The sequence below is a fragment of the Cryptomeria japonica genome, chromosome 3 (genome assembly GCF_030272615.1).
Source record: "Cryptomeria japonica chromosome 3, Sugi_1.0, whole genome shotgun sequence".
NCBI classification, from domain to species: domain Eukaryota; kingdom Viridiplantae; phylum Streptophyta; class Pinopsida; order Cupressales; family Cupressaceae; genus Cryptomeria; species Cryptomeria japonica.
In genome coordinates, this window is record NC_081407.1 from 270930646 (window position 1) to 270947132 (window position 16487).

General features: G+C 37.0%; 1 protein-coding gene across 4 annotated transcripts in view; it reads right to left on the reverse strand.

Moving 5' to 3' along the window:
* Window positions 1–16487, reverse strand: part of LOC131041790 (uncharacterized) — a 108963-nt gene that overhangs the window by 39394 nt on the left and 53082 nt on the right. For all 4 annotated transcript variants that reach the window (XM_057974999.2, XM_057975000.2, XM_057974998.2 and 1 more), the window contains 3 exons: window positions 5976–6143; window positions 1942–1968; window positions 1378–1498 (listed from right to left, as the gene is read on the reverse strand). In XM_057974999.2, coding sequence (XP_057830982.2) covers window positions 1378–1498; window positions 1942–1968; window positions 5976–6143 — 316 coding nt within the window. The remainder of the gene's footprint in view (window positions 1–1377; window positions 1499–1941; window positions 1969–5975; window positions 6144–16487) is intronic.

The following is a 16487-nucleotide window of genomic DNA, read 5'->3' on the forward strand; positions in this document are numbered from 1 at the left end:
TAAAATGATCTTTATTCCCTCAAATGTTAAGATGAATAAACTAAAAAGCATCAAAGACCCTATTGACTCTAAACATTATAATGCTGTCTACATGATCCTACATTTTTGTAGTTCAAAATATATGGGTGAACAGTTAGATCCTGTAAGACCAAGACTACAGAGCATTTTTGTCATCTAACACATAATAGAACGAAACTATCAACCAAAGAAAAAACTTCCAGCAAGACAAACTAATGTATCTATTGACAATGTAAAAATAACTGTGAAAGAAACATTGCATGAAAGGATGATTGTCAGAATTCCTAAGGATTGAGAAATTTCATAATATAATAACTTGAATTATGACAAAGGGTTACAACTTAGCCATGCCTAGAGACCCATTATACATAGCCTTAAAAAATGGCACCCACACTTAATTATAATATTATTTAGATCTGTTCTGATTCTATTGAATATTTTCTTTAAAAAAATGATCTAAATTTTGAAATAAGTTAGGGTTACCAGATATATCTATTTACCACGAACTTTGGTTAATTCCTCAAAATCACCAAAACCCTGCTGACAAATCTTGTAGAAAAAATTGGATTTTAGCTTGTAAAATCTACCATGCATTTTTATCCAGAAAACTCTCACCAGAGAACATATATATTATCTGGCAATTAAAACTAATCAAAACTTCGACAGAAAAAGCAGCGTAGTGTTATTGTACTGAAAATTTTACTGTCAAAGCTGCATGAAAGGAGAAAATTTCAGCATAACACTTGCATGAGATGCTATCTCAGATCTACTTTGAAGGCTGTAATCTGGACAGCCAATTCCATTATATGATTTACAGAAATGAGGATTGTGTAATAAACAGCTGCTGAGAAAATTGCATGGTCAACAGCCTCAACAACTAAGAGGAGATGATACATGCAAAACAACAGATAACAGAAGTACAAAGAATGCAATATCTCTCCCATTCACTAAATCATGCAAGTATGTCAAAAGACCGTTTGTGTGTCGGTCACATATGCAGCTCGAAATTCTACCTTTCTGTAACCATCCACCCTTGATTTCTTTAACGGGTTTAACCAGTACGAAGTTCATCCAATCTATCATGATGATTTTAAACTTGAGTTTTCAATTATTTGGATTTTCTTCAATATCACTTACAAAAAACACAATTCATATAGAAGCTTGAAATCAAATATACTGTATAGGGTTTTCAGTTTTGCATGTGAAAGATGATTCCATTATATCACATAAATTTGAGAGTAAGGATCTTTTACCCAAGAAGAAAACCTTTTTAAGATTCAAAATAAAACGTTCTGATTTAATAGACTATATGTCAATGACTGCAATTCCTTAAGTATTACTGAGATTATCAAAGGATACTGCGTCTGATCTGCACATAAGGTTGTGGTTCATTTTCATTCCCCATCACATCTCGCCAAAAGTGTGCCTCAATTTTGAAGTCTTCAACGAAGTATGGAACTGGCAGCCTGAGAAAAGCCTCCTATGAATGATTCCAAACAAAACCCATTAAGAAAAATAACAAATTTAAATTCAAGAAAATGAAGAACCTGAGATATAAAGTGTAAACATTCTGACTTAATATAAGCAGACATAACGTAGTAATATCTCAGATGAGCTGGTAAAAAATCAGAATCTTTCAGTCTTCCTTATCCAAAAACTGGACCAAACATTCATCATACAAAAGCATGACATTAACTAAAGAAAATGAAACCCAAACCAACAAAATCCACACGGAAAACATAGCAACACTACACATGTTTAATGTCACATGTTTTGTTAGGGCCATGATGGTGATTTGACACATGTTTAATGTCTGTCAAACTTAGTTTTTCACAAGGAACAGCACCTTTTGCAGAAAAACAAAAGAAGACCTGAATGGAACAGCACTCAATGCTTTTGAAAAAGCTCTGAAATTCCTCTGACCTTTATGTCATTTGTCCGATCCTGGCGCTGCAGCATGAAAGAATATCCACCAACTCTGTCAGGAAAAGAACCCGCGGAAACATGAGATGAAACAACATGATTATACTAAATTTATAAACATCAAAATACAAGAAGAGGCATAAAACTATTTTAAAGGGAAATTATACACAGCCTAAAATTACAACAATGAAATAGGCAAAATTCAATTGGCAATGAAGGATTGATGACAGTTACAAAGAGGTAGAAAGGGGATGAATACAACCATGCTGTGATGTCAATATTTTAAGATTTTTATATATACTGTAAATACATAATCAAATACAAACATAATGAAAGAAAAAAAAATATCATGCACAAATATCCCACAAGGATTGGAAATTGCAATGTCTCCCCTAGTTTCAGGTCACAGGGATGTATTTTGAGGGATAGCAAAAATAAATTCCAGATTGTAGGGATGGCTACTAAGATGTAAATAAATAATATTTGATAATTAAATTAGATATTTTTTAAAATAAAATAAATTGAACAAAATAAAACTGTATATTATAAACAAAACTGAAAGAAGCTGAATATTTAATTAAAAAACATCAAAATCCAACATTCAATGACATTACTGCATTTATTTCTAATGTTTACAAAGGGCTGAAAATTAAACATTCAAATTCAAATGCCAGTATTATAATTTTAAATCATAGCAACAACCATTAATCATCAAGTATAAATATGAGGTTAGAAAGTGAACATGGAAAATTAAACTCACAAAATGAAAACAATGCGCCTAGTTGCATTGAGTTGCAAGCTCAATAGTCAGAGTCAACATCAGAGATTCAAACAAAAAACCCATGAATTGGTCCTCATCACCGAAACTGCTGGACTCATTTGGCTCTTGGAACAGGATTTCGTATCCTGATCATTAGTTGACACTCGAACTTCAGCTTTTTGTTAAATTTGTCTTTGGGTTTTGTTTTTGTTTTTTTTTTTAAATAGGCCTGCAGTCTGGAGATGTCCCTAGTAAAAACAAAAGTACAAGGAGACATCCACATGTTTGACAAGTTAGGGTGGATGGCACATGGACATCTTGTATCCTTGGTCATTCCACCACTCCCAGGGTGTTTTTGACATGGAGGGAACCACACCAAGCCCAGGGAGAATCTCCATGTGTAATGTCCCTACTTTGAAAAATAATTTAATAATAATAATAATAAAATTAAAATACAAAAGAATAAAAATAAAAAAATAAATTAAAATATAAAAAAAATATAATTAAAGATACTTAATTAAATTTAATTAAGTTAATGAATGGTCAAAAGACATGGAAGGAAAAGTTGTGACTCCCTCAACAATGAGATATAAAAGGGGGAAGAGAACCTCATTTGAGAGGGGGATAATTTGGAAATCAGAAGTGCACATCTGATTTAAATAAGAAGTGCACATCTGATTATGAAAGGTTGTGTCCCTTTCAAAGGGCAGAAATAATGAAGAGTTGCACTCTTTCAAAGGTTGCTAATGGTGAAAGGGTATGTCTCTTGCCAAAGGGCATACATGATGAAGAGGTGTGACCTCTCCCTCACATTGAGAGATATAAAGGGAAGATATTAAAAGCATTTAGTGACATCACCATGGATTGGATCAGATCAGAACTGTTAGTAAGTTACAGTCAATATCATCTTTGTGCTTGGTGGTATGCATGGGGTTGTGCTTGATAAGTATGCTTAATATATGAAGCCTGATACTGTTCTTATGCAGAACTAATAGTAACATTAATATGGACTGCAATATGTATGACAATCATACTTAATTTCATATATATTCATAATAAATAAGAAATTAGTATACTTATAGTCTAAATCATGTTATCACTGTCAGTATTAAGAAGATGGGAATGAGATGTTCCAAAGAGGGGCAGTCTAAATCCAAGCAATAGGTTAAGTCCTAAGATAGGGTGGGGATCAGCGACCCATAAGCCTTGAGGGTATAGACCCAAGATAGGTAAGGGCTTGGATCTGTAAACTTTGAGGGAACCTATTGTATTTGGTCTCTAAGCACTTTGGTAACGTAGATAAACCCTTCTCCCTTAAAACTAAAGTAGCAGCAGGGTCTGATAACTATATTAAGAACTATGAATAATGAAATTAATCATCTAATGAGGAAAATAAATAAGAACTTGTTAATAACTAATTGAAGAATATCAATCAATTTTAGTATATTGAAATAGATCAGGTAGGGGACATTACACCATAGCATGCCACATGTTCAGGACATGAACAAGAGTGTTTAATGCGTCTCCAGTCAAAGTTCATTATATGATTAAAGAAAAACAATAAAATAAACATAGTAACTAGGAAAGTCGTATCCCAGTCCCTTGTTGCAAACACATCCCCATCTCAAAGATACACAAAAGGATGTCCCCAAACAATTGAAATCTGAGTTGACATCTGTTAAAAAATAGAAATTCTCTTATAGAAGATTCTTAAATGTTATATAATAGTATGTTTTCCTTTCTGCCAATAAGTGTTTGAAGGGGGATAAACGTCAAAAATAGGCATCTATTTTCATTGAAAATGTAAGGGAATAGATTGTTGCTAGATTTTTTTCATCCAAGTCCAGTGACACTAATAGAAAGAGAAAAATTGAACAAAGTGTAAAAGAGTTATACTACATATTAGTAACTTTGTGCTACTAAACTATAGCTTTACCTGACTCACATTTGCAAATTGGCCTATATTTTATAGTCATCTGCTTCTACAGAATGGCCTTCAAGATCATCCATCTCTTGTCAAGGCATTTAAGATTATCTATCCATTGCTCACAATATAAGTTAAGGACTGTTCCATACAGCAAAGTGTAGGAACAAATATTCAACAATTATTTTTAAAAGTCCCAAATAAAAGATCTCTAAAACAATGAATTAAACATATATCTCCAATGACTTAATGGAGTTCTCGGATTTTTATTTGTTCTCATATAAGAATTACTGAACCAGCTAGTTTTTTTAATGTCACCTGAATGTGCTGGGTTCTCTAATTTGAACACTGTTTCAATTATTTGTATTTTTCAGTGTTACCCGGGGACGCATTTACGGCATAATTTGACCCATCCCGGAAACAGGGATGTCCCGGAAAATCGGAAACTTTCGGAAACCTGTAATCTAGTTGTCCCATAAAATTAATGATTGAATTTTGATTATTTGTTTGACTTCCACTCTCATGCAAACTCTCAATTTAAATTATTTAACACAAACGTTATAGGTTAAGGTTTTATAATGTATATAAGCATGCTTTATCCATGTTTTTATACGAATATTTAAAATTTCCCTATATATTTTAAATTTTCCCTATTTTTTATATAGCTGTACCCACTTCCGTCCCCTGCCGTCCCCTACTCTAGGAAAAAAAAATGTCCCAGAAACCCGTTTCCCCGTCCCCCATCCCGAAAACTTGGGGTAACATAGGTATTTTTATTTACAAATGTGGTAATACTTTTATTTTATGAAGTTTACGTACAGTCGTACATTTAAAAGTTTATTTATTGTGGCACCTTCTGGTACCCTCACATTGTCCCTGACCAAAACCTATCTCCAGGTAATTATAAAAATAAACAAGAAACTAGTAAGTCATGTATGAAGTAATTACAAAAATAAACAAGAAATGGGTAAGTCATGTATGGGATAAAAAGATAACGGTAGTAAAATCATATATTTAACAGCTTTTGTGTTGTGTCTAACTCTTCCATACACTACACCAGTACAGTTAATGATAGGCATGTTGCTTGTATGGCAGTCTCCCTATAATAAATGTGAGCAGATATTAAGGAACAGCAATAGCTGACTAGTGACTATTATAAAGATAGTCATTTGATGGAATCTAATTATAGAGATTTTTCGTTTAACTTTTAACATAAGCAACCGACATAAAATATTCATATTCATGTAGTAAAAAATGGTTTCTTAGCAAATGCAAAACAAAATTGATTACAGAATAGAAAAGGTTCTGAAATAGTCTATTACAAAAATAGGATGGAAACAAAAATATAACCTTGTGCTCCAACCTCCAATCGTCATTGTGCCTCCAACAGATAACTGGCCCTGGTCTCTCCCTCAAAAAAACCATCGCCTCTGGCCATGGAGAGCAATCCTTATGCACAGCTACAGGACATCTCACACAGCGCCACAAACCATGTCTAGAATTACAAACCATACACACCTGTTTTTACGATCAATATCACATGTTTGTACAAAATGAGTCAGTTTACTATCTCTTTAAAATTCTATGCCCCATTCCTACATAACATTGATGGTAAAACAAAAAGCCAAAACCATACTTACCAGGTCCACAAAAATTATTGAATATATTTCAAAAAGTAGGAAAACAATAAAATCATTGTAAGCTTAAAAACGGGTAAGTATATAGACTTGCCCCATAATTATTTAATTTCTTAGTTGTTTACAAATACATAATAATTAAAAAGAAATTTGGGGGGGGGAGGGGGTGGTATTCAAGCCTCTCAACATCTTTTCTTTTCTTCATCATTTAATTTTTCTCCCAAACAACAGAGACCATCAGGACTCTCCACATCTTTTTCCTTTCATTCTCTTTTTTTCATATTGGTAAAAATTACAAATCAGGATTGGGATTTTGTCAAGACAAGCTTCCCTGACCCAAAATGTTCAGATTTGGACCAAACCTTGTAACTATGGACAACATTCCATGTCATTGAAAGGTAAAGCTTGTGATTTATGCTTTGAGGATGCTTGTATAATTTTAACAGTGATAACTGTTTACTGCTATATCTGATTCAAAAGCTATTTAACCTCCTAGATATGGTAATATTGTATTCACATTAAACAAAGTAGATGCTAGCCTAGAAGATACAATATCTGCTCTAATTGATGAAGGAGCTAAGAAAATGGACCCAGCTATAGAGGAAACTACAATGTTTGGTAAAAATAAGCCCATCCATTCCGTCAAATCCAATTCTTCTACATCAAAGGGAAACCGTTTCTTCAAGAATAGAATTTTGTGCTACTATTGCAAGAAGAGACACATTGTAATGAACTGCACTCAGTGTGCCAAGGATCTCCTTGATGGCAAGTTAAATCCAAATAAGGCATTGGCTACAGATGATGATGAAGAATGCCTTCATGGGGTGGCAACTGAAAACCCTCCACAAGAAGATAGTGAGGAGACATATGTTCTCTGAATCAAATCTATTGGAGGATGGAGGCACAAGAGGCTGGAGGACATTCAGCAACCTCTCGTCAGTCACTAGCAACAGGGTCATGAAATTGCATTAGTGACAAAACTAATTGTGCCAAAATAGCTAAAGCCAAGATCAGTTTCCAAGTGGCAGCAGAAAGTGTCTCATATCATTTGTGATCAGAGTGGCAATGATCTATAATGGTGGCTGCATATGTGACAAAGAGGGCTTGGTGTTCACACTTTTTATGCAAGTGATTGGATGTGTTTGTCCCCAATCATTATTGTTGGTTGTTTGTGATTGGATGTGTTTGTCCCCAATCATTATTGTAGGTTGTTTGTGAATGGATGTGTTTGTCCCAATTCAAAAGATGGTGTAAGTGATTGGATGTGTTTGTTCCCAGTCACAACAGTTGGTGATTATGATTGGATGTATGTGTCCCCAATCATAATTGTTGTGAGAAGATGTGTGTGTCCATGTTCATAACCTTGATGTTGGATAGATGCACTTGTCCCTATCCAACCTTGGTGTAAGACATTGGATAGATGTGTTTGTCCCTATCCTTGGTTCCATGGTAGAAGTGTTTGTCCCTATCCTTGGATGAAGGTATACTGAGCATGTACATGGTGAATGTATCATTCACCCTTTTGTATTGTTCCTTCTCATGTAGGTGGAGTTGTGGATAACAATCATACACCTTGTATTGTCTAGGCCCGTTTCCAACTTCACCCTTGCATATCAGTCCTTTGTATACAATTTGCCTTGCAAGCATATAGACTAGGTAGGAAGTCATGTAGAAAGTCTTCGTTCTCTCCAAACTCCTCAATTGAATGTCTAGGTTGTCACTTATAATCTTCGGCCAGTTGATCATCACTTTTCCATCCGATATCTCGACAATAAAATAGAACATCCACGTTTCGAATAGAGCTCCCTGGGGTGCTCCCATAATTTTGTTGAGTAGAAATATTAAGTCACTATACTCCTCTTTGAAATCTAAGCATAGGAGTCGCTTAGGTAACTTGGAGTGGCGATGCCTTGCCTCAAGGACCCACCGAATTGTTTTTCGAACATAGATTGAGCATCCTCTTTGGTTCTTGTTTGCATGTCTTGGTATCTAGGAATTTCAAACGCCTCTCTTATTGACTCCTTAGATAGGTATGCAAGCACCAATCCCTTAGGTGTTTTGATTGTTCTGGTTTGTGGATCATAGTGCCTTGCACACTCAACCATAAGCTTGTTGCATTGTATAGATGGTGGGAAGCCAGCTGCATTGTAGCTTCCACTCTTCATGATGTTGACCAACGAGGGAGAGGGTAATTGGTTCTTCGTTCCATACATTCTCCACTTCATTCTCTTCCTATCCAGGTACTCCATGTTAGTGTCTCCAACTTTCTTCCACTTGGAAGATATCTGCGACTCCGGATAGTATCCTTCAAGTACATTCTTCAACTGAGTCTTCCTTGCAGCTATCCCTGACTTTGACGTGGTACCTATATGAAGCTAGAGGTCAATAACCTTGTAAAATAACTTTAATGATTAATTTTCAAAATTGTTCTAAGTTTTGATTTTGAATAATTTTCAGAGTTGTAAGCTCATTAAAATCAGAAATTCAACATTATGTAACACAAATTCTGAAAAATGTGAGGGTCTTAATCAAAATCTGGAAAATTCCTCCTCAATAAACCTGATTTTCAGACTTAGGTTAAGTCTGATTTTGATGTCTAAATCTGAATACACCCTTCAAAGGCTCAGAAAATGATTGATTTGCAATTCAATATGTTGTTCCAGGTCTGATTTCTGAATGTAAATGTCAGAGAACACCTCTGCAAATTATTTTTCAATGGCTGGAAATGATCACATTCATGGCGTGACCCTTGTAGTTGAAGCGATCTGCCCTCAATTAACTGGAAATCATCACGTCTTTTCTTGAATCAATGGCTCGAAGCAACGTTTTGCCTAGGAAAGGTGACTGGTAAAAACGTCTCAGGTCTAATAATGGTGTCTTTGACCAGCAATGGCGCCCTCTTTTCTGTTACAAACTTCTCCAATGGTGGCGCACTTGATGCCTTAGGCATAAAATTGCACCCTCCCAGCAATGGTGAACTTCAAACTTCCCCCTTCCAGCTCTCCAGGTGCTGAATCAGTCACTTAATGATATTATAATAGTCGCTGACCTGGGGTTTTTAGTCATCTTTTCACCTTTACTTTTCACCACACAACGCATGTGAGATTAAAAAACACATTGACTCCCCAAGTGGAAAATCGCACTTCATAGGAACATTTAAATTTAACAATATTTTCAACTTTGTTTGTCCACCAAATGCAATGGTGGAGAATTGATCTCCATTGGGACTGATTGTCCCCAAATTCCTTAAGTAATGTTGATTTCCAGCCCTTGGCAGAAAATCAAACTTCATCTAGACATCAAATTTATCATTAATTTGCTTTCCTTTACACATTTCCTCCAAGTGGAAATTCCCCTTTCATTGGGACTGATTATCCTTTGAAAAATCTTCACAAAACATAGTTAAATACTTCATGGTGGAAAATCAATGTTCATCAGGACACATAAACTTAGTCAAATCCTTGCATTTTTATCCCAAGTGGAGAATTGATCTCCATCAGGACACATTGTTCATGTTATTTTTGCCTCATTTGATCATTTTCCCCTCAAGTGGAAAATTGAACCTCATCAAGACACACAAACTTCACTTCACCTTGGTCATTTTACCATTAAGTGGAAATACATGGGTCATCGAGATTCAATGTTTGCCGCAACAATTGATAAATTAAATACATGAAATGATAATGTACATGACAATGCATACCAGACACGTTAGTAAAGTATATCTTAATTCACACCTGCAATTATTACAGAGAAGAGGCCATAGACAATAGGCCAAAGATTACAATAGACCCGACTATGCCATACTACCTTCCTTGGCAGTACACAATATATTTAAAGAACCCAACGGTTGCCAAGAGGTACACAACCATCAACCAACCGACACATAACTACCCGAGAGTGACAACCCACTTAATACAATTAATTAATACTAATGACAGACAATGACTTGGACCAAACAACCCCAACTTGTAGTGTACTTGCCAAATCAAACAGGGGTTTGGGGGCAGCACCCCTAGTGGGGTCCAAGGGCAGCACCAAATTACAACCTCTAGAACCACATGAAACTCTATGGTGTGCATCAATATTCTAATTTTTTAAGACGTTTGAAGCCACGTTGATGAAGCCAAAAACTGAAAATTTGGTAGTGTTTAATGAACATATGATGTCAACTTTCTCATCAAATCATATGCTCCACTTTAGTATTGATGGCCATACTAAAAGTTGCCATACAAAATTTGCATAACATTGCCGTATCAATCCCACAACCTACAGTTGTCTTGCTGAATAACTAAGAAGTTGTACAGCGCAAATGAGACAATGTACGGATTGCCCCTGAAGATGTTGTACGACATGCCACAAACGAGGAAGACGTACCCATACATTGCCAAACCATGAGCTAGGAAGATGTTCTCATATGGTGTGGAAGAGTTTTTTATGACTCATACACTAGAAAAAGATTGTCATACGACCAAGCAATACCGTACTGTGAACTCAAATGGGCAGCACCACCATACATTTTGTGCATTTTGAAGAGGAAAACATCATATGTGCTGAATGGCAATACACTGTCGTATGGGGTGAGGAAATGGAAGTTGTACGGGAAATTGCCGTAGGTGGTGGGTCCTTTGTCGTACGAGGGAAAGCTACCAAAGTTGTCATACATGTATAAAATAATATCGTACGTGGAATGTCATGCCACCACTAGAGGTTGATATCGTACATTGTTGAAGAAGTGGTACAAGTGTGCCAAGATCTCGTTGTACAGAAGTACCAAAAAATGGTTGTACAAAGGCAATGAAATTCCACCGTACGAGATTAGATGAAAATTATTGTACGAGATAAAAACAAGGATGTCATACGGGTAGAAAACAAGGGGTGTCGTATAGATGTGGTGGCAAGTTGTCATACGAGAGTGATAGCAAGTTGTTATCTATGGTGCCAAGGGTGTCGTACGAAATTTTGTCATACAATTTGAATGGAGCCCCATCATATGATGTGCCAAGAAGATTGACATCATACACTCCCAGGTTTATGTCGTCATACAAGTGTTGAGTGTCATACCAATTCAATACCTCCACTGTCAATTTTTTTCTTATTTTGCCTTCTTAATTTTTTTATTTTCTTTGATTCCCTTTTCTTTGCCCTTCCATTTTCCATCTTTGTACTATCAGATGTATCGTTTCGCTTTCGGTTTCTCTTCACCCAAATTTGTAGCCTCAAGAAAATTACATGTTGGGAAAAGTACCTCGTAGTATTACATTTGCCAGTGGAATAGTCCATTCAGGGAACTTGTCTCAACTTTAGAGAAATCTTCCAATTCGAGCACCCCTTCATCATTAGGTTCCATACCTAGCTCTCCACCCTCGAAATCTAAGTTGGAGGATGCCCTTTCTTTACTCACCGCTTGATTCCTCAAGTCGATGACGTACTTCCTCCCGTCACTCTCAATCGAGAGTGTGTTCCGCTTCCAATTATAATTTGCCTTGCCCATAATCAACCATCCCCTCCCAAGGAGTGCTTCGCATGCTGCCTTCTACAATGGGATGACTACGAAATCCAAGAAAAATTGTTGTGTCCAAATAATTACCTTTTGTGCCATCAATGTTCCCAACGGTTGGATACCGTGTCAGTCGGAACATACCAAGTGGAAGGTTGGCGGCCAGAGCATCGACTTCCCCAGACATTTCCAGGTATCTTCTGGTAGCACATTAACTCCCGAACCCCCATCAACAATGGTGTTTTTCAACTTCTTCCCCTTTATTTCCATCTCGACAACTATCGGCTTCCTTCCAATGCTCACCGTCAACAACATTGGATCACTGGATGCATTCCCTTCGGGTGGTGGCTTTCCCATCAGTTCCTCCTCATGTGGCTTACATTGTTTTTGGATGATTGTGTTGTCACTAACTATGTTTGAAGAAGGTTTGCCACCTTGATGGGTATGGTTATATGTAGCACCTGTTGAACTATATTCTTCTTTGACTCCCACAATGGCGTACTTGCAACTCCATTGGAGGTTACTCGTTCCTTCGCCAACACTCGCTCTACTTCGACTCTAACTTATCGGAGTCATTCCTTCTTCGTACCAACATCTGGGTACATCACCTTCTTTTGTGCTCTTGTGATTGTCAGAATTGCCTCATCTTGTTCCTCTACGTCCAGCATATTAATGCCCTTTTACTTCGAACAATTGGCATCTTCATGGTCACCTGGTCCACACCATTTGCACAATGATTGTACATTGTCTTTCTTGTTCTGGCAATCTCCCGCAAAGTGTCCCCAATTCACTAAATTGTCAGTACTGTATGATAGGACGTCCTCTAGAGTCATACTATATTTGGTTTCGCCATCGTTGATTTCCATTGCCGCCAGGCGATACATTTTGTGGTTTCGATGGGCAGGACTCTCCCTGTGTGAAGAGTAGGTGCGTACTTCTCATCTTCAAATTGTATGGGCACTCCTTGATTGAATGCCCCAACACTTGGCAAATCTCACAAAACACAATTCTAGGACAATTACCTTTCGTGTGCCCCTCAATTTTACACTCAGTACACCATGGTTCATTAATTTCTTTATTGTTTCCTTCGGCCTTCAATTCTTTCATCATTCTTAATATATCCCACCGAAGGGCCTATGCGGTTTTGGATTCTTCGTCACTGCTACCTTCGATGCTCTCGTCGTCGTTGATCTTCCTCTTCCCTTGGGAGGAGGTTTTGTTTTCACTCTCAATGTCCATCGCCCAATTGTAAGCATCGGTGTACGAGGACGGAGGTATTACTTTCATCTTCTTGTGCAACAAAGGGATTAATCCCTCTGTGAACCACCTTTCTTCAACCCATCGGCTGGCTGGTTCTCCATTTTGTTCAATAGTTCCTTGAGCCTACGATTGTAAGCACATACACTCTCATTTTTACCCTGCTTGGTATTGTAGATTTTTGCTACAATTTCGTTATCATCCCTCAATAGTTTGAACTCCTCCTCGAACGCCTTCTTTAGATCAATTCATCTCACCTTGTGCTTAGCGTCAAGGTTTGTGTACCAATCAATGGCAATCCCCCAAAGGGTGGTGGGAAATGCCTTCAGCCAACAGTCCTTGTCATCTTGGCCATTTGCCTCCCATATCGTTATACATGTCTTGCAATGGCATACGAGGTCCTTTGATCCATCCCCTGAGAACTTCGGGAGTTTCTGCTTCACCTCAGTGTTCATCATTGTTTTCACTCGAAAGGTATGGTGTCTATTCACCTTGTGTCGGACCTGGGTGGACTGTTTCGACTGCTACGTTCCAGTGCTTTCCCTGCACTCTCAGCCACGTAGGCATCCTCTACATGTCCACCTTTAGCGTCCCCAACACTTCGAGTACTTCCAGGTGTGTTGAACCTAGGTGGATTGTTCAAACCGCTACATTTCGATGCTTTCCTTGCAAACTCGGCCACGTGCGTGTCCTCTGCACGTCCACTTCCAGCATCCCAACACTCCGAGTACTTCTAGGCTCTAGCTTGTTCCTGTACTCCCTCCGGCGAAGGGTCGACAGATCACTTAATTGCTTGGTCTTGACCACCCTATGGTCTCTTCTCACCTTTATTGGGGTCTATGGACATGAATCACTCAAGGCTGACCCGATTTCCTTTAAGGCAAAAGTGCCAAAAAGTTTGCCGCTACAATTAATAAATTAAATACATGAAATAATAATGTACATGACAATGCATACCAAACACGGCAGTAAAGTATATCTGTATTCACACCTGCAATTATTACAAAGAAGAGACCAGAGATGGTCGGCCAAGGATTACAATAGACCCAACCATACTGTACTATCTCCCTTGGCAGTACACAATATATTTAAAGAACCCGATGGTTGTCAAGAGGTACACAACCGTCAACCAACCGACACATAGCTACCCGAGAGTGACAACCCACGTAATACAATTAATTAATACACTGTTAGGTAACCAAAATGATAAAACATAACAATAAGCATTTTATGCCAACTACACTCACTCTCCCTATGCATTTTCATTTTTGTGGGCCTGGTGGAAAAACGACCTCCATCGAGACTCATCTTGTCCTATGTTTTGTCCTAAGTGGAAATTCCTGAGTCATCGAGACTTTCCACAAAATCACTTGCACACTCAGTCCTAGAGTGGAAAAACGACCTCCAATAAGACTTTCATAATCCTCAACATTAAATTAACACTTTCAAGCTCAAAATGGAGTAGAAAATCATGCTCCATCGAGACTTTGTCCATTTTCATCTTCATTGCTCAGTGTTAAAACGCCCCCCATCAGGACTTTCGGTTTTATGCCTTAATTGCTTGGTAGAAAAACATTTTCCATCAAGACTAAGTTGATTTTCACACTTTAAATTTCCAAACTTACCCAATTTCATCAATTTATGCTGTGGAAATTCTATTTCCATCGAGAATTTCAACATTTTCTCAAGATTTGAGGGGTGGAAAATAGAAGTCTATCTTCACCTCCTAGGAGTGTAAAAATGACTCCTATAGGGGCTTTTAACACTTTAGCACAAAATTCACACCAATTTGCAACGTTTTCATCATTTTTTGCTCACATTTGAAGGCAAGTTGCAACTTCAACACTTGGAAAAATAAACAACATTTTAGGATTGCTTTCGCATTTTAACATTTTTTCAACATTGACCTCAAAACTTAAAGGTTTAACATTGTTTGCATTTTGAAGACCTTTGAACATGACCACATCTAAGGACGAGAATCGAGCATTAAAAGCTCAAAATTGTCACCTGACTGCCAAAACCTAAACTAACAAAACCAGAAAGCAGGAAAGAGGGGGTCCCCATTTGTAATGGGGCGATGTGTGAAAAGGTCACAACAGGTCTAAATCTTCAATAACTAAGTCATTATCAAATCATACCTACCAAAAAATATTTACCTTTCACCTATCTCACTATGCCATCCATCATTTCATAGTGTCAATCCTTGAACAACCTAAGTCTCTTCAGTTCATCAATGCACACAACTTCAATTAAAATGTCTTTAGGAAGGAGAAGAAGAATTAGGTTCTTCATTATCAATCCTATCATTGTTGTCTCCTATCACCTACGCAAGAGTAAAAATATGTTACTCTAATGGCATTTCATTTTCTTTGATTGGCCATTCTTCTTCTTCTTTGATATCTTGAAGAAGAAGATCCACTCCTTCACTAACACATATGAGATCTATTGAATATGGGGCTGAATCAAAACCCAAAACAAAGTTCATTGTGCCCTTCATTGAAATCTTGCTCTCAAGGACTAGTACAAAACTATCAAGATGTTTACAAAATCCTTCTCATGGGCTTCTGATCTAATGATTGCCTTTATAGTTGAACTATGTTGGGAAACTGTTCTTCATCTAATTATGATCTATCATTGACATAATTAATAATATCAACCTCCTAGAACTGAAACTTCATATCAAAACCACATTTTGAATCCACAAAACTTATAGTAACAACCTCTTGAAATAAAGAAACAATTTGGTCATCTGACAACAAAGTTGGACATTGAAGAAAAATATCAATTTCTTGCATGAGATGCTTTGTTTCTTCATTAGATATCTTCTAAACTTCCTTAGAATTAGTGCTTATAGCAAAAGTTGAATTCGAAGTTGAATCCACCTAGGAGAGAAAAAAAATTGTCTTCTTTTTTATTACATCTAGTGCATGCTTTTGAGCAATTGTCATATGAAGAAAAGAAGCTATTATATTCATCACCATCCTCTCTAGCACAACTAATTTCTTCTTATTCAACAAAAATACTTAGATCATCACCATGTTCTATTGATTCTAGGGAGTCTTTATCCTCATCAACGAACAAATGACATGCGCTCTCTTGAAAACAAATGACTATTGGTGGCTTGTTCCATGGATGTTCCTCTTCCATTTTCTCTTCTTGAAATCCCTGCTCTTTCACAACTGTTTGATTCCACAAACATGCAGAATCATTGAATGTATTTACTATTTTGGCACAAACTAGTCTATCCTGAATATATTCTATCAATAAAGTCACCATTGAGCTCATCTCAAAGATGTTGAAGGTTAAAAAACCTTCAATACATTGATCCAGAAGCTGCAAAGAGTTCCATCATGTGATACATCTTTGGGCAATTTCAAGCATTGTGATCGCTTGTCCCTTGCAAAGAGCAAAAATTAATTGTGGTATCCCTTTGATGCTGCCCTTGAATCTGTTAAGCTGAAACATTCT